Source organism: Thalassophryne amazonica, chromosome 4 (assembly GCF_902500255.1).
Source record: "Thalassophryne amazonica chromosome 4, fThaAma1.1, whole genome shotgun sequence".
In the NCBI taxonomy this organism is placed as follows: Eukaryota; Metazoa; Chordata; class Actinopteri; order Batrachoidiformes; family Batrachoididae; genus Thalassophryne; species Thalassophryne amazonica.
The window spans coordinates 5,356,364-5,382,689 of record NC_047106.1 but is presented as its reverse complement, the minus strand read 5'-3'; the positions used below and the strand labels follow the sequence as shown (position 1 = coordinate 5,382,689).

The following is a 26,326-nucleotide window of genomic DNA, read 5'->3' as shown; positions in this document are numbered from 1 at the left end:
GAGACCACTTTAACAGATCCATTTTTGTCGTTTCCAGAAGAGCAAAGCTGCAGCCTCACAGACAACACGCCACAAAAGCAGGAAAGATAAGGAGGGAGGGAGAAGAGAAAAGTGCGTCCGTCTCGGTCGAGTGCAAGCTGGCAAAAAGCTGGCAATGTGTAATATCCTGAGCAGAGCGGAGAATCAGATGCTCAAACGAGTAATATTTGTAACCCCCAACAGCTAATAAGTTAAACCTAGATTTATAAATAAGAGCAACACCCCCGCCTTGCTTCGCATCACCAGGGACGTGACTAAATGTATATGCTGGTGGGCAGGCCTCATTTAAGGGGAGGACAGCTGTAGGTTTAAGCCAGGTTTCACATCACCCAATCATATGTAAGTGATGATCAATAATTAGACCATTGATCAACAATGATTTTGAGGACAGTGATCTTATGTTAATGAGACCCAGTCTAAGAACCTCAGTGGGGTTGACAGTTGAACTTTTTGGGTTTAGGGGTGGTTCCAGAGTAGCATATATAAGATGCCTAGAAGTAGGTTTAGGTTTAAGACATTCCACACTTGTTGTAGGTAGCAGACATGAAATCTTTGCTATTCCTGGAACAACCACTGGGCCATCCTCAATTTCAACATCATCCAATATAGTAATGGGTATTAAGTTTGGAAAGCATATCCCTCTATGATTTTTATGGACACAACTACGGAAGCAGTCCACAGTCTCAATTTGTTGAAATTCCCTCCCTGGCAAATAAACTGCACTATCAACATAGTGGATTTTCTGCACTAAATTCTCCACTAAGCTAATGGATTCCACATCCACATTTGTCATAAGCCTTGCAGGGTCTCTAATCACCTGCTCCGTGGCCTGCTGTAGATTCCTAATGTTACCCTCCCTGTAGAGCTCTATCTATGTTCGCAAACAAGATGGCGTCGCCTTCCCCAGTAGGGTGGAGGCCGTCCGGTATCAGCAAGCCACGGCGGCCCCAGAACAAAGGCCAGTTATCAATAAAGCTAAAGCCTTGCTGTCTACAAAACTGTGCCAGCCACCTATTTAACGATGTCAGCCTGCTAAACACCTCATCAGTACCCCGGGAGGGGAGGGGACCAGAGATTATTAATCAATGCCGACACATCTTTCTGGCAAGGTCACAAGTCCTCTGTATGTCCATTTTTGTGACCTCTGAGTGCTTCATCCTGATATCATTGGTGCCAACGTGAATAGCTATGTGACTGTTGTGAAAAGTGTAGGAACACGGACCCACAACAGGGGGCGCAAATGAACGGACAATGGAATAAGCCAAATATAACAATTTAATGTTGTGAATGTGCACAACAGAGCAACAGACAACACAATTGAGATCAACAGTCAAATAAGGTACGGTGATGTGTGAGCAGGCTCGAGGACAGGAGACGCCCATCCAGAAAAGAGCCGGATCCCACACGCCTTCCACTCCACCGGACCTGAAGCAATTCTGGAGCCACCAAGCACTGGGTCCCCAGGTGGCCACTGCCTCCGGTTGTCAGATCGGGTACTGCTGGCAGGAAGAACAGACAGGTGACGGTGGGTGCGTGAACACCCAGCAAACAGTTCAACATAAAGGTGGAAAGCACCTCCACCTCTCAATCACTATGCACACGGAGCTTGTACAGATCCTGAAGTCACACTTAAACAGAGTCTGCAATTCAGAATTATGTCAGTCAGCACAGAAGTAAAAACGTTACCACTGTATGACACCAAAAGGCTGAGACGTTTACTTGTCGGTAGACGATTTCTCGGCAGTGAGGTGAAGATGCTGTCCGGCTCTTATGGAGGTGTGGATGATGGTGATGAGTGACAGCTGGCGTTGTTGATGAGTGACAGCTGCCACTCCCGGTGCTCCGGCGCCCTCACGTGCCTGAAGCCCGCACTTCAGGCAGGACGCCCTCTGGTGGTGGGCCAGCAGTACCTCCTCTTCAGCGGCCCACACAACAGGACCCCCCCTCAATGGGCGCCTCCTGGCGCCCGCCCAGGCTTGTCCGGGTGACAGGTGTAGAAGTCGGCCAGGAGGGCCGGGTCCAGGATGAAGCTCCTCTTCACCCAGGAGCGCTCTTCGGGTCCATAACCCTCACAGTCCACTAGATACTGGAACCCCCGGCCCTTACGACGGATGTCCAGGAGCCGGCGAACTGTCCACGCAGGCTCCCCGTCGATGATCCAGGCAGGAGGCGGCGCCGGTCCGGGGGCACAGAAGGATGAGGTGTGGTGAGGTTTGATCCGGGAGACATGAAAGACTGGATGTATCCGCAGTGAAGCTGGCAGCCTCAGCTTCACCGCGGCAGGACTGAGGACCTTAATGATGAGGAAGGGGCCGATGTACCGATCCTTCAGTTTTTGTGAGTCCACCTGTAACGGAATGTCTTTAGTCAACAGCCAAACCTCCTGCTCGGGCTGGTATGCAGGGGCCGTCGACCACCGGCGGTCTGCATGGGCCTTGGCCCTCATCCGGGCTTTGAGCAGGGCAGAGCGGGCAGAGCGCCACACCTGACGGCACCGCCTCAGATGGGCCTGGACCGAGGGCACCCCGACCTCTCCCTCCACAAGTGGAAACAATGGGGGCTGGTACCCCAAACACACCTCAAACGGGGAGAGGCCGGTGGCAGACGAGACTTGACTGTTGTGTGTGTACTCGATCCAGGCCAGATGGTTGCTCCAGGCTGTCGGGTGCGCTGAGGTCACACAGCGAAGGGCCTGTTCCAATTCCTGGTTGGCCCGCTCTACCTGTCCGTTGGTCTGGGGATGGTACCCGGACGAGAGGCTCACGGTGGCCCCCAGTTCTCTACAGAAACTCCTCCAGACTTGCGAGGAGAACTGGGGACCACGGTCAGAGACGACATCGGATGGAGTCCCATGCAGACCCACGACGTGGTGGACCAGGAGGTCTGCAGTCTCCTGGGCCGTCGGGAGCTTCGGGAGGGCCACGAAGTGGGCCACCTTGGAGAACCGGTCCACTATCGTGAGGATGGTGGTCATGCCCTGGGACGGTGGGAGGCCCGTGACGAAGTCCAGGCCGATGTGGAACCAGGGGCGGTGGGGCACAGGTAACGGCTGGAGGAGACCCTGTGCCCGTTGGTGGTCTGCCTTTCCCCTGGCGCAGGTGGTGCAGGCCTGGACATACTCCCGGACGTCGGCTTCCATAGACGCCCACCAGAAGCGCTGCCTGACCACTGCCACGGTTCTTCGCACCCCTGGGTGACAGGAGAGCTTGGACCCGTGACAGAAGTCCAGGACAGCAGCTCTGGCTTCCGGTGAGACGTAGAGTCTGTTCCTTGGGCCGGTCCCCGGGTCTGGGTTCCGTGCCAGGGCCTCCCGGACGGTCTTCTCCACGTCCCAGGTGAGGGCTGCCACAATAGTGGACTCGGGGATGATAGGTTCCGGTGGATCTGACAGCTCGACCTTGACCTCCTCTTCATGGACCCGGGACAGGGCGTCAGATCGCTGGTTCTTAGTCCTGGGACAGTAGGTAATCCGGAAGTCAAATTGCCGGAAGAACAGTGACCAGCGGGCTTGCCTGGGGTTCTGACGCTTGGCGGTCCGAATGTACTCCAGGTTCCGATGGTCCATGAAAACCGTAAATGGTACTGCAGCTCCCTCCAACAGGTGTCTCCACTCCTCAAGAACCTCTTTCACCGCAAGAAGTTCCCGATTGCCGACGTCATATTTCCGCTCCACCGGGGTCAACCTGCGGGAAAAATAGGCACATGGATGGAGAACCTTGTCGGACTCTCCGCTCTGGGATAGCACGGCTCCTATCCCTGAGTCAGAGGCATCCACTTCAACAACAAACTGGCGATTGGGATCGGGCTGCACCAGAACGGGTGCAGACAAGAACCGATGTTTCAACTCCCTAAACGCGGCTTCGCACCAATCCGACCAGGTGAAGGGGACTTTAGTGGAGGTCAGGGCCATCAGGGGCTAACTACCTGGCTATAACCCTTAATGAACCTCCGGTAGAAATTTGCAAAGCCGAGGAACTGTTGCAGCTTCCTACGGCTTGTCAGTTGGGGCCAATCTCTCACCGCCGCAACCTTGGCCGGATCGGGTGCAACGGAGTTGGAGGAGATGATGAACCCCATAAAAGACAAAGAAGTGCGGTGGAACTCGCACTTCTTGCCCTTCACAAACAGCCGGTTCTCCAACAACCTCTGCAGGACCTGACGTACATGCTGGACATGGGTCTCAGGATCCGGGGAGAAGATGAGGATGTCGTCCAGGTATACGAAGATGAACCAGTGCAGGAAGTCCCGCAAGACGTCATTAACCAATGCCTGGAACGTCGTGGGCGCATTGGTGAGGCCGAACGGCATGACCAGGTACTCAAAGTGACCTAACGGGGTGTTAAATGCCGTCTTCCATTCGTCTCCCTTCCGGATCCGAACCAGGTGGTACGCATTTCTAAGATCCAATTTGGTGAAAATTTGGGCTCCATGCAGGGGCATGAACACAGAATCTAACAGAGGCAGCGGGTATCGATTACGAACCGTGACTTCGTTCAGCCCTCTGTAGTCTATGCATGGACGGAGTCCGCCGTCTTTCTTGCCCACAAAAAAGAAACCTGCACCCATCGGGGAGGTGGAGTTCCGGATCAACCTGGCAGCTAAGGAGTCCCGGATGTAGGTCTCCATTGATTCGCGCTCAGGACGAGAGAGGTTGTACAGCCTGCTGGACGGGTACTCAGCGCCTGGGATCAAATCAATGGCACAATCGTACGGACAGTGCGGGGGAAGACCGAGTGCCAGATCTTTGCTGAAGACATCAGCAAGATCATGGTACTCCTCAGGCACCGCTGACAGATTGGGGGGGACTTTAACCTCCTCATTAGCTGTCACACCGGGTGGAACCGAGGATCCTAAACATTCCCGGTGGCAGGTGTCGCTCCACTGCGTCACTACCCCAGATGGCCAATCAATCCGGGGATTGTGCTTTAATATCCATGGAAACCCCAAAATCACTCGGGAGGTAGAAGGTGTTATATAAAACACAATCTCCTCCCTGTGATTTCCAGACACCACCAATGTCACTGGTTGTGTCTGATGTGTGATTAATGGGAGAAGGATGCCATCTAGTGCCCGTACCTTCAATGGGGAAGGTAGTGCCACTAGACGGAGCCCTACCTCCCTGGCCCATCTGCTGTCCAGCAGATTCCCTTCAGACCCCGTGTCCACCAGTGCTGGGGCGTGAAGGGTAAGATCCCCACAAAGGATCGTGACTGGGATGTGTGCTGATCTACGGGCTTTTCCCGTGTGGATGTTGTGGCCCACCCTTAACCCAGTCTTTAAGGGCGGGCATTGTAGTTTAACCGTTTGGGGCAGTTTCTTTGTATGTGCTCGTCAGAGCCACAGAAAAAACACTCCCCGCGAGCCAGCCTCCGTTGTCTGTCATGTGATTTTACTTTGGCCCTGCTCGTGTCCATAGCTTCGTCAGCAGGGGGAGCTGTGGCTCCACGGAGCTCTCTGACTGTGGAGCGTGGAGACGGCGGCACCCTTTCGGACCCGGAAGGAAGAGGGACGGCTCGTGCCCGGCCACGCCCTTCGCCCCGCTCCCGACGGTGTTCTTCTAACCGGTTATCTAACTGTATAACCAGGTCGACAAGCCCGTCAAAATCCCGCGGCTCATCCTTAGCCAGCAGGTGCTCCTTCAGGACCGGAGACAGTCCATTTATGAAGGCAGTGCGGAGTGCAACATTATTATTATTCCAGCAGCCGCGATGCGAAAGTTGACTGCGTACTCGGCTGCACTCCGACATCCCTGTCTCATAGACAGAAGCACAGTTGAAGCGGTCTCGCCTCTATTGGAATGATCAAACACTTGTTTAAACTCCCTCACAAACCCAGTATATGTCGTTAGGAGCCGTGAGTTTTGCTCCTAGAGCGCCGTAGCCCAGGCGCGTGCCTCTCCTCGAAGCAAATTGATGACATAAGCCACCCGGCTAGCATCTGACGCGTACATGATGGGACGTTGTGCAAAGACGAGCAAACACTGCATTAAGAAGTCTGCGCATGTCTCGACACAACCTCCGTATGGTTCCAGTGGTCTTATGTATGCTTCAGGGGATGGGGGGGGGGGGGGAGTTCATTGAATCACCACTGGAATGTCTGTGTTTTGTGCTCGGTCGGCTGGAGGAGGTGCTGCAGCAGCGCCTGGAGTGCACGCTTGCACCTGGGCGGTGAGAGCCTCCATCCTCTGATTGAGTATGACGTTCTGCTCAGTTACTAAATCCAACCGAGCAGTGAAGGCGGTTAAGATTTGCTGCAGCTCTCCTAACACGCCTCCTGCCGACGCCTGTGCACCCTGTGTTTCCATTGGCGGTTCAAGCGATGGTTGACGCCCCTCGGGATCCATGACGCTGGCCGAGAAATCCTGTTGTGAAAAGTGTAGGAACACGGACCCACAACAGGGGGCGCAAATGAACGGACAATGGAATAAGCCAAATATAACAATTTAATGTTGTGAATGTGCACAACAGAGCAACAGACAACACAATTGAGATCAACAGTCAAATAAGGTACGGTGATGTGTGAGCAGGCTCGAGGATAGGAGACGCCCGTCCAGAAAAGAGCCGGATCCCACACGCCTTCCACTCCACCGGACCTGAAGCAATTCTGGAGCCACCAAGCACTGGGTCCCCAGGTGGCCACTGCCTCCGGCTGTCAGATCGGGTACTGCTGGCAGGAAGAACAGACAGGTGATGGTGGGTGCGTGAACACCCAGCAAACAGTTCAACATAAAGGTGGAAAGCACCTCCACCTCTCGATCACTATGCACACGGAGCTTGTACAGATCCTGAAGTCACACTTAAACAGAGTCTGCAAACTCAGAATTATGTCAGTCAGCACAGAAGTAAAAACGTTACCACTGTATGACACCAAAAGGCTGAGACATTTACTTGTCGGTAGACGATTTCTCGGCAGTGAGGTGAAGATGCTGCCCGGCTCTTATGGAGGTGTGGATGATGGTGATGAGTGACAGCTGGCGTTGTTGATGAGTGACAGCTGCCACTCCCGGTGCTCCGGCGCCCTCACGTGCCTGAAGCCCGCACTTCAGGCAGGACGCCCTCTGGTTGTGGGCCAGCAGTACCTCCTCTTCAGTGGCCCACACAACAGTGACTATATCTCATGTCATGTTCCTTTGTCTGTCTTCCCTTCTGCAGCGTCAGCACCCAAGGATGAGATGCGATGTCGGGAGTTCTGGCCCCGACATTACATCTGATCTAAATAAAGCTCTTTGCTCCCATGTAAAGAGCTTTATTTAGATACAGATAGCAGCAGTGACGTTTCAGGCGCTGCCCTTCTTCAGACATAATTAGTACCGCGGCACACCTGCATATGTATTGAAACTAATTACTAATTGGCATCACCTGACAAACAACCCGATGAAAAAATAAAAGGATAAAAACATCTTGTGGTTATCTTAGCTTAAACAATAAAATACAAACATCAGGTATGAATCATCATATAGTATTATAATGTTATCTGAATATTGATCATATATAAGTATCTCTTGAAGTGATGCAGTGTACCACAGTCAAAAATAACTACAATGATAAAATCACAATTATAAAATATATATATGCAAATATAAATGTGTATATCCCTATATAAATACATAAATATATAAATATAAATACATGAATATATAAATAGATACACACTGCAACGTCCAGGGAACATGTTCATAATACAAGGATATCATTAAAAAGTCTCAAATCAAAATCCATACTGGGTATGACATCTGGATAGTGGAAGGAAGACAAGGAGACTTGGTGGTGGAATGAAGAGGTCCAGGAAAGCATAAGGAGAAAGAGGTTGGCGAAAAAGTTTTGGGATAGTCGGAGAGATGAAGAAAGTAGACAGGAGTACAAGGAGATACGGCGTAAGGCGAGAAGAGAAGTGGCAAAAGCAAAAGAAAAGGCATATTGCGAGCTGTACACGAAGTTGAATAGCAAGGAAGGAGAAAAGGACTTGTACCGATTGGCCAGACAAAGGGACAGAGCTGGAAAGGATGTGCAGCAGGTTAGGGTGGTAAAAGATGCACATGGTAATGTGCTGACAAGTGAGGAGTGTGTGCTGAGAAGGTGTAGGGAATATTTCGAAGAGTTGATGAATAAAGAAAAAGAGCGAGAGAAAAGGCTGGATGATGTGGTGAGAGTAAATCAGGAAGTAAAAGAGATTAGTAAGGAAGAAGTGAGGGCTGCTATGAAGAGGATGAAGAGTGGAAAGGCAGTTGGTCCAGATGACATTCCAATGGAGGCATGGAAATGTCTAGGAGAGATGGCAGTAGAGTTTCTAACCAGATTGTTTAATAAAATCTTGGAAAGTGAGAGGATGCCTGAGGAGTGGAGACGAAGTGTGCTGGTTCCTATTTTCAAGAACAAGGGTGATGTGCAGAGCTGCAGTAACTACAGAGGCATAAAGCTGATCAGCCACAGCATGGCGTTATGGGAAAGAGTAGTAGAAGCTAGGCTTAGAAAACAGGTGAAGATCTGTGAGCAGCAATATGGTTTCATGCCGAGAAAGAGCACTATAGATGCAATGTTTGCTCTGAGAATACTGTTGGAAAAGTACAGAGAAGGACAGAAAGAGTTACATTTTGTGTTTGTGGACTTAGAAAAAGCTTATGATAGGGTGCCAAGAGAAGAGTTGTGGCATTGTTTGAGGAAGTCTGGAGTGGCAGAGAAGTATGTTAGGGTAGTGCAGGACATGTACAAGAATAGTGTGACAGCGGTGAGATGCGCAGTTGGAATGACAGACTCATTCAAGGTGGAGGTGGGATTACACCAAGGATCAGCTCTGAGTCCTTTCTTGTTTGCAGTGGTGATGGACAGGTTGACAGATGAGATCAGACAGGAGTCCCCATGGACTATGATGTTTGCAGATGACATTGTGATCTGTAGTGAGAGTAGAGAGCAAGCTGAGTCTAGTCTGGAGAAGTGGAGATATGCTTTGGAGAGAAGGGGAATGAAAGTCAGTAGAAGCAAGACTGAGTACATGTGTGTGAATGAGAGGGAGCCCAGTGGAATAGTGCAGTTACAAGGAGTAGAAGTGGTGAAAGTAGATAAGTTTAAATATTTGGGGTCAACTGTTCAAAGTAATGGAGAGTGTGGTAGAGAGGTGAAGAAGAGAGTGCAGGCAGGGTGGAGTGGATGGAGAAAGGTGGCAGGAGTGATTTGTGACCGAAGAATATCAGCAAGAGTGAAGGGGAAAGTTTACAAAACAGTAGTGAGACCAGCTATGTTGTATGGTTTAGAGACAGTGGCACTAACAAAAAGACAGGAGGCAGAGCTGGAGGTGGCAGAGCTGAAGATGTTGAGATTCTCTTTGGGAGTGACAAGAATGGACAAGATTAGGAATGAACATATCAGAGGGACAGCTCAGGTGGGACAGTTTGGAGACAAAGTCAGAGAGGCGAGATTGAGATGGTTTGGACATGTGCAGAGGAGGGACCCAGGGTATATAGGGAGAAGGATGCTGAGGATGGAGCCACCAGGCAGGAGGAGAAGAGGGAGACCAAAGAGGAGGTTCATGGATGTGCTGAGAGAGGACATGCAGGTGGTTGGTGTGACAGAGGAAGATACAGAGGACAGGGTGAGATGGAAACGATTGATCTGCTGTGGCGACCCCTAACGGGAACAGCCGAAAGCAAAGAAGAAGAAGAAGTTTTCAGTTGTTTTTATAATGTGCCAATGTTTTTTTTAAACTTTCTCAAACTCCCTGCTCAATGGTGAATATTGTATGATGCAGTTCAATCCAGTTATCTCAATTTTGGTTTGTTTGTGATACAAACCTGATGTAACAAACATTGAGTCGACAATTAGCTCCGCCAAACTGCGCTACCAATGCACCTGTCCTCCGACATCAAAAGTTGAACTACATCCTATAGCAATGCTACTCCCACATTAGCTACAAATAATGGTGGCGATAAGTGATGCATGCTAACACTCACTTCAGAGGCGTGTTTATTTCTTGCTAACCTTTATAAAATATGTGAGAAACATTAAATTTATACTGAAATAAGGTGTTTCAGAGCGTATTCCACCATCTTGGATTATTTCTGTATTTCGGACATGCCCAGCTCTCCACAATTTCTCTTATAACTCACTCGACTGGTAAGCATTGAAAGCTGAGATAGGCATGTCGCAACTTGTCCTCTACCACGCCGAAATGGAGGCGTTCTTTGTCTCGCTCGAACCGCGAATCGGTCATTACGCACGAAGCCTCCACATGGCTTTCCACGACAAAATCTCTTGTTAAAAGTGAAATCTGCCGGAAAATGGTTGATGTCCAGCTCTTGTGATAACCAGAGAAAGTGCGCACAACAGTCCCAGCTCCACACAGCCATCCGTTTAGAAATAATCCGGTGGTTCGTGCCTGTCATCGCGGCTCGGAGCGCGGCACACCGAGCGCCATTGTGGGCCATCTTTAAAGCTGTAGTAATAGTTCTTATTCTCTGTGAAGCCCGTAAAATTTTCACCGAAAGCCAGATAAATTTTTCGAATGGTTTCCAGGTGCCAGTCTCTAACAGCTTCTGAAAACATTCTGATGGAAAAAAAACCCAAATCATCCCGCCATTTCCAGACAATGAAAATCCGACGATGGGGCGGGACCACTCCTTCCACAAGGCGTGCTCACAGGTGAATGACGTCACCGACAGGCGTGAAAAAACTCACGCATGCGCACAAGGGTTCAAGCTTGTCTGACGTGGAAACACATAAATCAAATCCATATAGTTTAAAAAAATAAATAAAAAGGTACGATACTTTATGGACAGACCTCGTATTTGATGTGTTTTTAAGTGTTCTTGATGGGGTTTTTTTAAGTGTTGTTGATTTGGTTTTTTAAGTGTTCTTGATGTGGTTTTTTAAGTGTTCTTGATGTGGTTTTTTTAAGTGTTCTTGATGTGGGTTTTTTAAGTGTTTTTGATGTGGTTTTAAGTGTCCTTGATGTGGTTTTAAGTGTTCTTGATGTGGTTTTTAAGCGTTCTTGATGTGGTTTTTTTAAGTGTTCTTGATGTGTTTTTTTTAAGTGTTCTTGATGTGTTTTTTAAGTGTTCTTGATGCGGTTTTTAAAGTGTTCTTGATGTGGTTTTTTAAGTGTTCTTGATGTGGTTTTTTAAGTGTTCTTGATGAGATTTTTAAGTGTTCTTGATGTGGTTTTTAAGTGTTCTTGATGTGGTTTTAAGTGTTCTTGATGTGTTTTTAAGTGTTCTTGATGAGTTTTTTAAGTGTTCTTCATGTGTGTTTTTAAGTGTTCTTGGTGTGTTTTTAAGTGTTCTTGATGAGTTTTTTAAATGTTCTTGATGAGTTTTTTAAAGTGTTCTTGATGTGGTTTTTTAAGTGTTCTTGATGTGGTTTTTTTAAGTGTTCTTGATGAGATTTTTAAGTGTCCTTGATGTGGTTTTTAAGTGTTCTTGATGAGTTTTTTAAGTGTTCTTTATGTGTGTTTTTAAGTGTTCTTGATGAGTTTTTTAACTGTTCTTGATGTGGTTTTTTTAAGTGTTCTTGATGTGGTTTTTTAAGTGTTCTTAATGTGTTTTTAATTGTTCTTGATTTTTTAAGTGTTCTTGATGAGTTTTTTAACTGTTCTTGATGTGGGTTTTTTTAAGTGTTCTTGATGTGGTTTTTTAAGTGTTCTTGATGTGGTTTTTAAACGTTCTTGATGTGGTTTTTTAAGTGTTCTTGATGAGTTTTTTAAGTGTTCTTGATGAGTTTTTTAAGTGTTCTTGATGAGATTTTTAAGTGTTCTTAATGAGATTTTTAAGTGTTCTTGATGAGATTTTTAAGTGTTCTTGATGAGATTTTTAAGTGTTCTTGATGAGATTTTTAAGTGTTCTTGATGAGTTTTTTAAGTGTTCTTGATGAGTTTTTTAAGTGTTCTTGATGAGATTTTTAAGTGTTCTTGATGAGTTTTTTAACTGTTCTTGATGTGGGTTTTTTTAAGTGTTCTTGATGTGGTTTTTTAAGTGTTCTTGATGTGGTTTTTAAACGTTCTTGATGTGGTTTTTTAAGTGTTCTTGATGAGTTTTTTAAGTGTTCTTGATGAGTTTTTTAAGTGTTCTTGATGAGATTTTTAAGTGTTCTTGATGAGTTTTTTAACTGTTCTTGATGTGGGTTTTTTTAAGTGTTCTTGATGAGTTTTTTAAGTGTTCTTGATGTGGTTTTTAAACGTTCTTGATGTGGTTTTTTAAGTGTTCTTGATGAGTTTTTTAAGTGTTCTTGATGAGATTTTTAAGTGTTCTTGATGAGATTTTTAAGTGTTCTTAATGAGATTTTTAAGTGTTCTTGATGAGATTTTTAAGTGTTCTTGATGAGATTTTTAAGTGTTCTTGATGAGTTTTTTAAGTGTTCTTGATGAGATTTTTAAGTGTTCTTGATGAGATTTTTAAGTGTTCTTGATGAGATTTTTAAGTGTTCTTGATGAGATTTTTAAGTGTTCTTAATGTGTTTTTAATTGTTCTTGATGATTTTTTTAAGTATTCTTGATGAGTTTTTTAAGTGTTCTTGATGAGTTTTTTAAGTGTTCTTGATGAGATTTTTAAGTGTTCTTGATGAGTTTTTTAAGTGTTCTTGATGAGTTTTTTAAGTGTTCTTGATGAGATTTTTAAGTGTTCTTGATGAGTTTTTTAAGTGTTCTTGATGAGATTTTTAAGTGTTCTTGATGTGTGTTTTTTTAAGTGTTCTTGATGTGTTTTTTTTTAAGTGTTTTTGATGGTGTTCTTGAAGTATTATTGTGTCCACTCAGTGGTATCTTGTAGTGATCCCGGAAAGGTGGAACACAGCAGACGGATCATGTCCTCTAGTCACCTGAACGTGGGTTCGACCATCCAGTACATCTGCACCAAAGGCTTCACTCTCTCCGGAAACAGTCTGCTGACCTGCTTCAACCGTGGTTCCTCAGGTCCCAGGTGGAACCAAAAGCTGCCCCGATGCCTGCGTATGTGCTCACATTAAAATGATTTATCTTCACTTCAGATTGACGCAGTTTGTTCTCTCAGCAAGGACACAACTTCAGCTACAGCTTATTGTCATGACGATAAGAAAACCACGCAGGAAATTTTGAGTAAATAATCAATTATTGAAGACTAATTTGATACTTCAGACAGTCGTGTTAATAATAAATGATATCATCAACAAAAACACTTTTTTAAAACACACACACACACACACACTCTCTCTGCCTTAGTTTGTCTATGAACAAACTGAAGAGAGACAAAAGAGTTATTTTAATGTTAAAATCTTTTATTTTACATAGATTTTGTTTAACTTGCTGTGGTGCTGATCGTGATTCTGCTGACATCAATTATGGATATGAACTACTTTTAAAATGCTCTTCTAGCGCTCCCTAGAGGCGAAATCCTCATGTCACTCTATAAAAGGTGTGAAAAGGATTATTTTTTAATTTGTATTTTTTAATCTCTGTGGTCAGAGGGTAAAGTAATTCTTAAATGATCTTGTCCTGGTCAGGATTTTGTAATTTGTAAATCACTTATAATCGAAGGTGACTGTTGAGCCCAGAAGCCTGTAAGAGCTTATACAAGACTCTGTGGATGAGGCTCAGTTATTTCACCACATATGACACCATGAACTGTTTAATTCTGGCTGAAGGATGGACTCTAAAACAGAAACAGTTCATCATGTGAGGAACATGAATTTGTTTGTGTCACAGAAATCTGCAGAAATATTTTTATGGAGCACAAAGTTGTTTTAACAAGAAAACACGTGGAATAGAACAGAATAATATTCTATACTATTCTAGATAGTAGTATGGTATAGCATGGCCTGGTATAGATTTGAATGGCATAGTATACAAACATCGATATAATACAATAAAAGAAGAGAATAACAGATTGGTGTAATTTGTTTTCTGTATCATCTTGTCAATCTGGGATCCAGCTGAGACCTTTGAACCCTGCAGCCACCCTGGAACCCCCACCTATGGGATTCCCAGCTCCAACAAGCTCCACTTCCAGGCTGGAGAGACTCTCCAGTACTCCTGTCAGGCTGGTCACCAACTGCTGGGGGAACCTGTTCTCCACTGTGTCCCTGGACACCCATCTCATTGGAGTGGGCTGCCACCTGTCTGTAAAGGTGAGGAACTGCATACCCACTCTCAAAATCCCATTTCCAGGCCGGCCCATAGGTAATTAGAGAGGGACACGGTTTTTGTGATGTGGCCTCTGTGCACCACCACAGTGGAGCTGAAGTGAAACCATGAAGATGCTCTTGTGGTCTCAACTGTCATCTTTAATTCATGGAAATATTACATTCATTATTTAAGAATTGCAGACATTTTTATACTCAGTCCCTCCTTTTTCAGAGGCCATACGTAATTGGACAAACTGCATATGAGGATTATTGTTAATACAGATTATCACTCTTACAGTCAGTTTTCTTTAAAGGAGTCGGGGTATGAATCTGTTATTAGGAAATACAAACAGTAAGGGACTGTACGGTAAATCTTGAAAACTGAGAGACTATACAAGAAGAAAACAAGTGAGGGAAGCCACCAAGACACACAGACAACTCTGAAGGAGTGACGGTCTTCTGTGGCTGTGACTGGAGAAACTGTGCAAAGTGCAATTTCTGTCCAAGTCATCACTTTTACAGCTTTATGTTGGAGTGGAAAAGTGAAACATTTTCTGAAAAAGATGTGAAATTTCAGCTACAATTTCCCAGAAGGCACGTGGAAGACTGAAGTCTAGATTTGGCCTGTGTTCTCGTATTAAAATGTTTCTCTGTGACACTCCACCATGACGTTTTGCACTTCATTCAAAACTTGGTAATTTGGCGGCTTAAAAAAAAGTGTATCCAATATGTGTGGAAACATTTTGAAACACTTTCTGAGGAAGAAAATGGTATTTATTATTATTATTATTATTATTATTATTATTATTAATATTATTATCATTATTGTTATTATTATTATTATTATTGTTGTTGTTGTTATTATTATTATTATTATTATGCATATGTCATGGACATGAATAATTGTGGAAACATTTTGAAACACTTTCTGAGGAAGAAAATGGTATTTATTATTATTATTATTATTATTATTATTATTAATTACTTTATTATTATTAGCATTATTATTATTATTATTATTATTATTATTATGCATATGTCATGGACATGAATGAGTGAAGCTCGTCAGTATCTCACCATGTCATTTAGGTCCTTCAGACTTTATTTTGAGTAAATGCTTCAGAATAGAATAGAATACGAGGTCTGTTAGAAAAGTATCGGACCTCTTCCACCATTCGGAAGATTCAAACGGCTTTCGGTCGCTTTTCAGTCGTGTGACTATCCGAGAAATTGTGGACGAGCTGGGCATGTTATAACATGTCCTGTGAGGATTCAACACGAAGGCGCTTTTGCTGCACCATCAGCTTCGTGCTGATGAATTTCACTGCAACTCTTTTCATGGCAAAATCTTCTGTCACAGTGGAATGTGCCGAAAAAGTGCTGATGTCCATCTCTTCCGCAATTTCTCGGATAGTCACACGACGGTCCCACATCACCACAGCGTTCACTTTGGAATGATCCAGTCATTTCAGCATGTTGATGGCCGCCCGTAGCGTGGCTCGCTCTCCACCATTGTGCGGCTGTCTTTAAACCAGTTGTACCGCTCCTTAATCTGTGTGATGCCCAGAGGATCGTCACCGAAAGCCGTCTGAATAATCCAAATGGTTTCCACCTGGCTGTCACCGAGTTTCTGGCAAAATTTGATGCAGTAGCGCTGCTCCAGTCGTTCCGCCATTTTCCTTGCAAAGAAAAAATGACGAGAGACTCCACCCATCCTCACACAAAGGCTGCTTTCCAGCAACTGACGCAATCGACAGGCGTGAAAAAATTCACGCATGCGCACGAAGGTTCAAGGTTTGCTCATGCAAGCACACGTGATTCAAATCCATCAGGTTTTTGAAAAAAATAAAAAGGTCAGATACTTTTCTAACAGACCTCGTAGAATGTCTTTTATTGTCATTATACAATGTACGAGATTAAAAGCCAACTCCAAAATCAGTGCAGGTAAGTAAGAAAGAAAAGCAGCAATATCAAATAATAAGTATCAAAAAATATTCAGGGGAGCATAAGCATGGCAAAAAAAAACAAAAAAACAAACAAAACCCAGACCCCCACCTTTTTTAAGCATTTTTCTTTATTTGCCTCTCACATGCCTGGAAAAGCTCCTCGCCATCAAACCATGCCCTTTAGGTCCTTCAGACTTTTTTCATTAAAATGGTTCTTAGGAGCATCAGCATGACTAAAACCTTTCAGCTTCCCCCTCCTTTTTAAGCATTTTCCTTATTTTGCCTTTCAGCTTCTGGAGGGGCTCTGCCCCCCATACTCTCCACCTTTTTAAGCATTTTTCTTTTTTGCTTTTCAGCTGACCCCCCTCATTACAGCCCTCTTAACCCCCTGCCACTTTAAGCATTTTTTTTAAATGTAGATGTAAATTAATATTCAAAGTTTTCAGATAGTTGACAGTAGGGCTGTACAATATGGCCAAATTATCATATCTCAATATTGTCATATAAATTGTCATGTAAATGTCACTTATATACGAGGTCTATTAGAAAAGTATCCGACCTTATTATTTTTTTCAAAAACCATATGGATTTGAATCACGTGTGATTACATCAGACATGCTTGAACCCTCGTGGGCATGCGAGAGTTTTTTCACGCCTGTCGGTTACATCATTCGCCTGTGGGCAGTCTTTGAGTGAGGAGTCGTCCACCCGCTCGTCGATTTTTTTCATTGTTTAGGAATGGCTCAGAGACTGTTGCTTTGTTTGATAAAATTTTTTTCAAAACTGTAAGGCACAACTGAGTGGACACCATTCAATAAATTCAGCTGGTTTTCGGTAAAAATTTTAACGGCTGATGAGAGATTTTGGTCTGGTAGTGTCGCTTTAAGGACGGTCCATGGCGCCTGACGGCGATCTGCGCTTCGAGGCGGCAGCGTCTCGCCGTTTCAAGTTGAAAACTTCCACATTTCAGGCTCTGTTGACGCAGTAAGTCGTCAGAGAACAGAGAACTTTCAGAAGAAGTCGGCATGAGGAGTTTATTCGGACATTCCATTGTTAACGGTCATTTTGTAATGAAAGAACGTGCGGGCAGAGTCGCATGTCGGGCCGGACCCGACCGCGGGGGGTCGCGGCAGGAAAAACACCTCCGTTGGAAATCTTAACGGGCAAGTTGGAACATGCTCAAGCTGTTAAACAATTTCTCAGTTACTCACTTGTTGAAAGCCATTAAAAGCCGCCTGAATTCTACAAATGGTTTTCAACACGGAGGTGTTTTTCCTGTCGCGGCGCACACAGATTTGCCGAGTCGTCACGGAAACGACTCGGCGAATTTGCGCGTACGTCTTTCATTAAAAAAATGTCCTTAAACAGTGGAATGTCCGCATAAATTCCTCATGCTGGCCTCTTCTGAATCTTCTCTGTTCTCTCACGATGTCCTGGGTGAATTAAGCCTTAAATTAGGATGTTTTAAGCTCGAAACAGGCCGACGACAGCGCCTGGAAGCGCTGCAGGACGTCCCGGTCCGTGGGAAGTCCTTACACCGACAGAAACACCCCATAATCTCTCATCAGCCGTTAAACTTTTCACAGAAAACCATCTTAATTTCTCGAATAGTGTCCACTCGGATATTCCTCACAGGTCCAGAAAAAATTTTGATAAAGCAACGCGCGCCGTCTCGAGCAGCGTGTGAAACAAAGGAATTCAGCCGAGAGGGCGGGACCACATCTCACTCAAGGCCTGCCCACAGGGAAATGACGTCACCGACACGCGTGAAAAAACTCACGCATGCGCACGAGGGTTCAAGCATGATTGGTGTAATCGCATGTCATTCAAATCCATATAGTTAAAAAAATAAATAAAAGGGTCGGTTTATTATCTAAGAGACCTCGTACATGCTGTCCATATTCTTGAGCCGCTTAGGTGGGTAGGGAGAGTTCCCATGGGATAAAAAAGCTTTTCAACCTACCATCCCTGGTTCTCAAGACCAGACACCTAAGTAGCTCTACTCTCTCTTTTAAGATATTTTGGTGTACCTCAGTAAACACTAGCAGAGTTCCACCTTAGATTTGGAATGTATAATAGAAGATATACCTTACTGAATGTTCATATCAATATGATATATGATATGACTATGATTTGACAAAAAGTGCAGCAACAGTGAAAACCTTCTTAAACAAAACAGTAATAATCTCACATTCATTTTGCACTCATCATAAGGTTAGGATACTGTGCCCTCCAAAAGTATTGGAACACTTGATATTTCACACATTTTAATTTGTTTATGTCATTTTAAATACAAGAAAAACAAAATGTAAAGAATAACTAGGACTGCAAGCAGTCATATATGGGCCCTCGTTCCGCGCAACCGCCTACCCAGGCCAGTGGGTGCCCTTGTGACCACATGTGGGCATGTGCATGCAGGGGCAACCACTCATCACACAGTTAAAATTTTAAACAAATCACACAATGCATCAAGGAGTTATGACATGTTGATGGTTCATCCACTAGGGGGCGCTCAGTGTACAAACAGAGGGGCTGGGTGTGTTCAGGGGCCCACCTGATACCCAGCTTTATCTATCCATGAAGCCAGAGGATACACACCAATTAGCTAAACTGCAGGATTGTCTTACAGACATAAAGACATGGATGACCTCTAATTTCCTGCTTTTAAACTCAGATAAAACTGAAGTTATTGTACTTGGCCCCACAAATCTTAGAAGCATGGTGTCTAACCAGATCCTTACTCTGGATGGCATTACCCTGACCTCTAGTAATACTGTGCGAAATCTTGGAGTCATTTTTGATCAGGATATGTCATTCAAAGCGCATATTAAACAAATATGTAGGACTGCTTTTTGCATTTACGCAATATCTCTAAAATCAGAAAGGTCTTGTCTCAGAGTGATGCTGAAAAACTAATTCATGCATTTATTTCCTCTAGGCTGGACTATTGTAATTCATTATTATCAGGTTGTCCTAAAAGTTCCCTAAAAAGCCTTCAGTTGGTTCAGAATGCTGCAGCTAGAGTACTGACGGGGACTAGCAGGAGAGAGCATATCTCACCCGTGTTGGCCTCTCTTCATTGGCTTCCTGTTAATTCTAGAATAGAATTTAAAATTCTTCTTCTTACTTATAAGGTTTTGAATAATCAGGTCCCATCTTATCTTAGGGACCTCGTAGTGCCATATTACCCCATTAGAGCGCTTCGCTCTCAGACTGCAGGCTTACTTGTAGTTCCTAGGGTTTGTAAGAGTAGAATGGGAGGCAGAGCCTTCAGCTTTCAGGCTCCTCTCCTGTGGAACCAGCTCCCAATTCAGATCAGGGAGACAGATACCCTCTCTACTTTTAAGATTAGGCTTAAAACTTTCCTTTTCGCTAAGGCTTATAGTTAGGGCTGGATCGGGTGACCCTGGACCATCCCTTGGTTATGCTGCTTTAGACGTAGATTGTGGGGGGGTTCCCATGATGCACTGTTTCTTTCTCTTTTTGCTCCGTATGCATCACTCTGCATTTAATCATTAGTGATCGATCTCTGCCCCCCTTCACGGCATGTCTTTTTCCTGTTTTTTTTCCTCAGCCCCAACCAGTCTCAGCAGAAGACTGCCCCTCCCTGAGCCTGGTTCTGCTGGAGGTTTCTTCCTGTTAAAAGGGAGTTTTTCCTTCCCACTGTGGCCAAGTGCTTGCTCATAGGGGGTCGTTTTGACCGTTGGGGTTTTTCATAATTATTGTATGGCCTTGCCTTACAATATGGAGCGCCTTGGGGCAACTGTTTGTTGTGATTTGGCGCTATATAAGAAAAAGAGTTGAGTTGAGGGGCCAACCGTCATCATACATGTGAAGGTTCAAGTCAATCAGGCAAAGCATGAAGGAGTTATCATGACTTGATGTTCCATGGCAAAGGGTCAAAATGGCGGCACCATAGCGGCCACACCCTTCAACATAGAGAAAAGCTTTTGATAACTTTTGGTCAGTATCATCTTTGGATGCTGTCAAAGAAATTTGAAGTGCATTGGACAAAATCCCTAGGAGGAGTTCGTTCAAATACAACATGTTGAAATCACGCCAAAATGAGAAGAAAATTCAAAATGGCAGACTTCCTTTTTTTTTTGTACATCTATGCAAGTCACACAAATGTACCAATTTTCATCTACCTACTCCAAAAAAAACCCTATGGGGAGGGGTTTTTGAAAGATTCAAGGGGGCGCTATTGAGGCACTTTGCCCCGCCCATGGGCGACGCCCCTATGAATTGTAAGAGGTTGTCGTGCTCGACCTGTGTATCAATTTTCATGATGATGTGACAAAATTAAAGCCGTCAAAAGGAAGAACGTAATTTCATGGCGAATGGGCAATATTCGTCACGCCGCCACACGGACGCCGTTACTCGTAACTTCACGGCGTTCATCGCCTACATTCACCAATTTGTTCTGCATGTTTTAGATGTGGAATGAAGTTGATTGGGTTAAGCATGTGACATCAGGACCTCTTAAAGTAAAAATAGGACATTTCCCGCCACCACTGGGGGCGCTATGGCGCAGGTGGGAACTTAAGATATGTAGACGTTCAGGGCGGAGCCCTCATCATGTTCAGCAAGTTTGACGGATCTACGATGAAGTATGTAGGCGTGACAGCCATTCGAAGTGAAATGGCGTGCTCTGAAAAGCTCGCCAAAGTTTGACGACCCCTAGCAGCCACGCCTTTTGACTTAATTAGAATCTTTTGATAACTTTTGATCACCATTGTGTTGTGATGATTTTGACCAAATTTGAAGACAATCAGATGAAATCCCTAGGACGTGTTCGTTCAAATGTAAGCAGTGGAAATGACCAAAAATGGAAAAAATTTGCTCAAAATCGAAATGGCCGACTTCCTGTCGATATTTCACCATGACAGTAAGAGACTTTTTCATGCGTCCTGGCATGGTAAATATGTGTACTGAATTTCGTGAGGCTACGATGAAAAAAGCCCAATGAGGAGGGGTTTTTGAAAATTTCTAGGGGGCGCTATTTCATGATTTTTCTGCGACCATGTGCGATGTCCCCAAAATATCGAATTTCGGATCCGGCCAGATGACTTTGGAAAGTTTGGTGAGTTTTTGAGCATGTGAAGAGGCCGAAATTTCGATTTCAAAAGTGAGAATCAATCAATCAATCAACTTTTTTCTTATATAGCGCCAAATCACAACAAACAGTTGCCCCAAGGCGCTCCATATTGTAAGGCAAGGCCATACAATAATTATGAAAAACCCCAACGGTCAAAACGACCCCCTATGAGCAAGCACTTGGCCACAGTGGGAAGGAAAAACTCCCTTTTAACAGGAAGAAACCTCCAGCAGAACCAGGCTCAGGGAGGGGCAGTCTTCTGCTGAGACTGGTTGGGGCTGAGGAAAAAAAACAGGAAAAAGACATGCCGTGAAGGGGGGCAGAGATCGATCACTAATGATTAAATGCAGAGTGATGCATACGGAGCAAAAAGAGAAAGAAACAGTGCATCATGGGAACCCCCCCACAATCTACGTCTAAAGCAGCATAACCAAGGGATGGTCCAGGGTCACCCGATCCAGCCCTAACTATAAGCCTTAGCGAAAAGGAAAGTTTTAAGCCTAATCTTAAAAGTAGAGAGGGTATCTGTCTCCCTGATCTGAATTGGGAGCTGGTTCCACAGGAGAGGAGCCTGAAAGCTGAAGGCTCTGCCTCCCATTCTACTCTTACAAACCCTAGGAACTACAAGTAAGCCCGCAGTCTGAGAGTGAAGCGCTCTAATGGGGTAATATGGTACTACGAGGTCCCTAAGATAAGATGGGACCTGATTATTCAAAACCTTATAAGTAAGAAGAAGAATTTTAAATTCTATTCTAGAATTAACAGGAAGCCAATGAAGAGAGGCCAACACGGGTGAGATATGCTCTCTCCTTCTAGTCCCCGTCAGTACTCTAGCTGCAGCATTCTGAACCAACTGAAGGCTTTTTAGGGAACTTTTAGGACAACCTGATAATAATGAATTACAATAGTCCAGCCTAGAGGAAATAAATGCATGAATTAGTTTTTCAGCATCACTCTGAGACAAGACCTTTCTGATTTTAGAGATATTGCATAAATGCAAAAAGGCAGTCCTACATATTAGTTTAATATGCGCTTTGAATGACATATCCTGATCAAAAATGACTCCAAGATTTCTCACAGTATTACTAGAGATCAGGGAAATGCCATCCAGAGTAACGATCTGGTTAGACACCATGCTTCTAAGATTTGTGGGGCCAAGTACAATAACTTCAGTTTTATCTGAGTTTAAAAGCAGGAAATTAGAGGTCATCCATGTCTTTATGTCTGTAAGACAATTCTGCAGTTTAGCTAATTGGTGTGTATCCTCTGGCTTCATGGATAGATAAAGCTGGGTATCATCTGCGTAACAATGAAAATTTAAGCAATACCGTCTAATAATACTGCCTAAGGGAAGCATGTATAAAGTGAATAAAATTGGTCCTAGCACAGAACCTTGTGGAACTCCATAATTAACTTTAGTCTGTGAAGAAGATTCCCCATTTACATGAACAAACTGTAATCTATTAGACAAATATGATTCAAACCACCGCAGCGCAGTGCCTTTAATACCTATGACATGCTCTAATCTCTGTAATAAAATTTTATGGTCAACAGTATCAAAAGCAGCACTGAGGTCCAACAGAACAAGCACAGAGATAAGTCCACTGTCCGAAGCCATAAGAAGATCATTTGTAACCTTCACTAATGCTGTTTCTGTACTATGATGAATTCTAAAACCTGACTGAAACTCTTCAAATAGACCATTCCTCTGCAGGTGATCAGTTAGCTGTTTTACAACTACCCTCTCAAGAATCTTTGAGAGAAAAGGAAGGTTGGAGATTGGCCTATAATTAGCTAAGATAGCTGGGTCAAGTGATGGCTTTTTAAGTAATGGTTTAATTACTGCCACCTTAAAGGCCTGTGGTACATAACCAACTAACAAAGATAGATTGATCATATTTAAGATTGAAGCATTAAATAATGGTAGGACTTCCTTGAGCAGCCTGGCAGGAATGGGGTCTAATAAACATGTTGATGGTTTGGATGAAGTAACTAATGAAAATAACTCAGACAGAACAATCGGAGAGAAAGAGTCTAACCAAATACCGGCATCACTGAAAGCAGCCAAAGATAACGATACATCTTTGGGATGGTTATGAGTAATTTTTTCTCTAATAGTCAAAATTTTGTTAGCAAAGAAAGTCATGAAGTCATTACTAGTTAAAGTTAATGGAATACTCAGCTCAATAGAGCTCTGACTCTTTGTCAGCCTGGCTACAGTGCTGAAAAGAAACCTGGGGTTGTTCTTATTTTCTTCAATTAGTGATGAGTAGAAAGATGTCCTAGCTTTACGGAGGGCTTTTTTATAGAGCAACAAACTCTTTTTCCAGGCTAAGTGAAGATCTTCTAAATTAGTGAGACGCCATTTCCTCTCCAACTTACGGGTTATCTGCTTTAAGCTACGAGTTTGAGAGTTATACCATGGAGTCAGACACTTCTGATTTAAAGCTCTCTTTTTCAGAGGAGCTACAGCATCCAAAGTTGTCTTCAATGAGGATGTAAAACTATTGACGAGATACTCTAACTCCCTTACAGAGTTTAGGTAGCTACTCTGCTCTGTGTTGGTATATGACATTAGAGAACATAAAGAAGGAATCATATCCTTAAACCTAGTTACAGCGCTTTCTGAAAGACTTCTAGTGTAATGAAACTTATTCCCACTGCAGGGTAGTCCATCAGGGTAAATGTAAATGTTATTAAAAAATGATCAGACAGAAGGGAGTTTTCAGGGAATACTGTTAAGTCTTCTATTTCCATACCATAAGTCAGAACAAGATCTAAAATATGATTAAAGTGGTGGGTGGACTCATTTACTTTTTGAGCAAAGCCGATAGTCTAATAATAGATTAAATGCAGTGTTGAGGCTGTCATTCTCAGCATCTGTGTGGATGTTAAAATCGCCCACTATAATTATCTGAGAATAATAATAATAATAAATAACTAGGACTGCAAGCAGTCATATACGGGTCCTCGTTCCGCGCAACTGCCTACCCAGGCCAGTGGGTGCCATTGTGACCACATGTGGGCATGTGCATGCAGGGGCAACCACTCATCACACAGTTAAAATTTTAAACAAATCACACAATGCATCAAGGCGTTATGACATGTTGATTGTTCATCCACTAGGGGGTGCTCAGTGTACAAACAGAGGGGCTGGATGTGTTCAGGGGCCAACCGACAACATACATGTGAAGTTTCAAGTCAATCAGGCAAAGCATGAAGGAGTTATCATGACTTGATGTTCCATGGCAAAGGGTCAAAATGGCGGCACCATAGCGGCCACACCCTTCAACATAGAGAAAAGCTTTCGATAACATTTGGTCAGTATCATCTTTGGATGCTGTCAAAGAAATTTGAAGTGCACTGGACAAAATCCCTAGGAGGAGTTCATTCAAATACAACATGTGGAAATCACGCCAAAATGAGAAGAAAATTCAAAATGGCCGACTTCCTGTTTGGAGTAGACTCATGGTGCAACAGACTTTTTTGTACGTCTATGCAAGACACACATGTGTACCAATTTTCATCTCCCTACTCCCAAAAAACCCCTATGGGGAGGGGTTTTGAACTTTTCAAGGGGGCGCTATTGAGGCACTTTGCCCCACCCATAGGCGAGGCCCCTATGAATTGTAGGAGGTTGTCATGCTTGACCTGTGTATCAATTTTCATGATGATATGACAAAATTAAAGCCGTCAAAAGGAAGAACGTAATTTCATGGTGAAGGGGCGATATTCGGTACGCCACCACACAGAAGCCGTTACTCGTAACTTCCCAGTGATCATCGTCTATGTTCACCAACTTGTTGTGCATGTTTTAGAAGTGGAAGAAAGTTGATGGTGTTAAGTATATAACATCAGTACCTGTTTAAGTATAATGTTCCATGGCGAAGGGTCAAAATGTCGGCGCCATAGCAGCCACACCCTTCGACATAAAGAAAAGCTTTCGATAACTTTTGGTCAGTATCGTCTGTGGATGATGTGGAAGAAATTTGAAGTGCATTGGACAAAATCCCTAGGAGGAGTTCGTTCAAATACAACGTGGAAATCACGGCAAAATGACAAGAAAATTCAAAATGGCCGACTTCCTGTTTAGAGTAGACCCATGGTGCAAGAGACTTTTTTGTACGTCTATGCAAGTCACACGTGTACCAATTTTCATCTCCCTACTCCAAAAAAACCCCTATGTGGAGGGGTTTTTGAATGTTTCAAGGGGGCGCTATTGAGGTATTTTGCCCCGCCCATGGGCGACGCCCCTATGAATTGTAAGAGGTTGTCGTGCTTGACCTGTGTATCAATTTTCATGATGATGTGACAAAATTAAAGCCGTCAAAAGGAAGAACGTAATTTCATGGCGAATGGGCAATATTCAGCACGCCGCCACATGGATGCCGTTACTCGTAACTTCACGGCGTTCATTGCCTACGTTCACCAATTTGTTCTGCATGTTTTGGATGTGGAATGAAGTTGATTGGGTTAAGTATGTGACATCAGGACCTCTTAAAGTAAAAATAGGACATTTCCCACCACCAGCGGGGGGCGCTATGGCGGAGGTGGGAACGTAAGATATGTAGACATTCAGGGCGGAGCTCTCATCATGTCCAGCAAGTTTGAAGGATCTACGATGAAGTATGTGGGCGTGACAGCCGTTCAAAGTGAAATGGCGTGCTCCGAAAAGCTCGCCAAAGTTTGACGACCCCTAGCAGCCACGCCTTTTGACTTAATTAGAATCTTTTGATAACTTTTGATCACCATTGTGTTGTGATGATGTTGACCAAATTTGAATACGATCGGATGAAATCCCTAGGACGAGTTCGTTCAAATGTAAGCAGTGGAAATAGCCAAAAATGGCAAAAATTTGCTCAAAATCGAAACTTAATAATAATAATAATAATAATAATAATAATAAACAGCGCAATTACAATAGGGTCCTCGTAGGACGTTGCCTACTCGGGCCCTAAAAATTTCTAAAATTATCTTCCTCAAACTCAAACTGAAAGCAAATCTCTAAAACTTGATAAAACCTGTAAATAATAATCAGCTTTATTGCCAGTTTTCTTTAGACAAGTCAGGGGATGGAAACATGAACATTTCCAAGTCACTGAATATGTCTTGGACTTTATTTACATCAATTATGAAGAAATACAAAAGTTTCTTCACCAAAA

General features: G+C 44.0%; 1 protein-coding gene across 1 annotated transcript in view; it reads left to right on the top strand.

Moving 5' to 3' along the window:
• The window catches only part of LOC117509313 (seizure protein 6-like), a 458,377-nt gene that overhangs the window by 418,591 nt on the left and 13,460 nt on the right, over positions 1–26,326 (top strand). The window contains exons 14-15 of the mRNA XM_034168976.1: positions 12,778–12,969; positions 13,929–14,123. Coding sequence (XP_034024867.1) covers positions 12,778–12,969; positions 13,929–14,123 — 387 coding nt within the window. The remainder of the gene's footprint in view (positions 1–12,777; positions 12,970–13,928; positions 14,124–26,326) is intronic.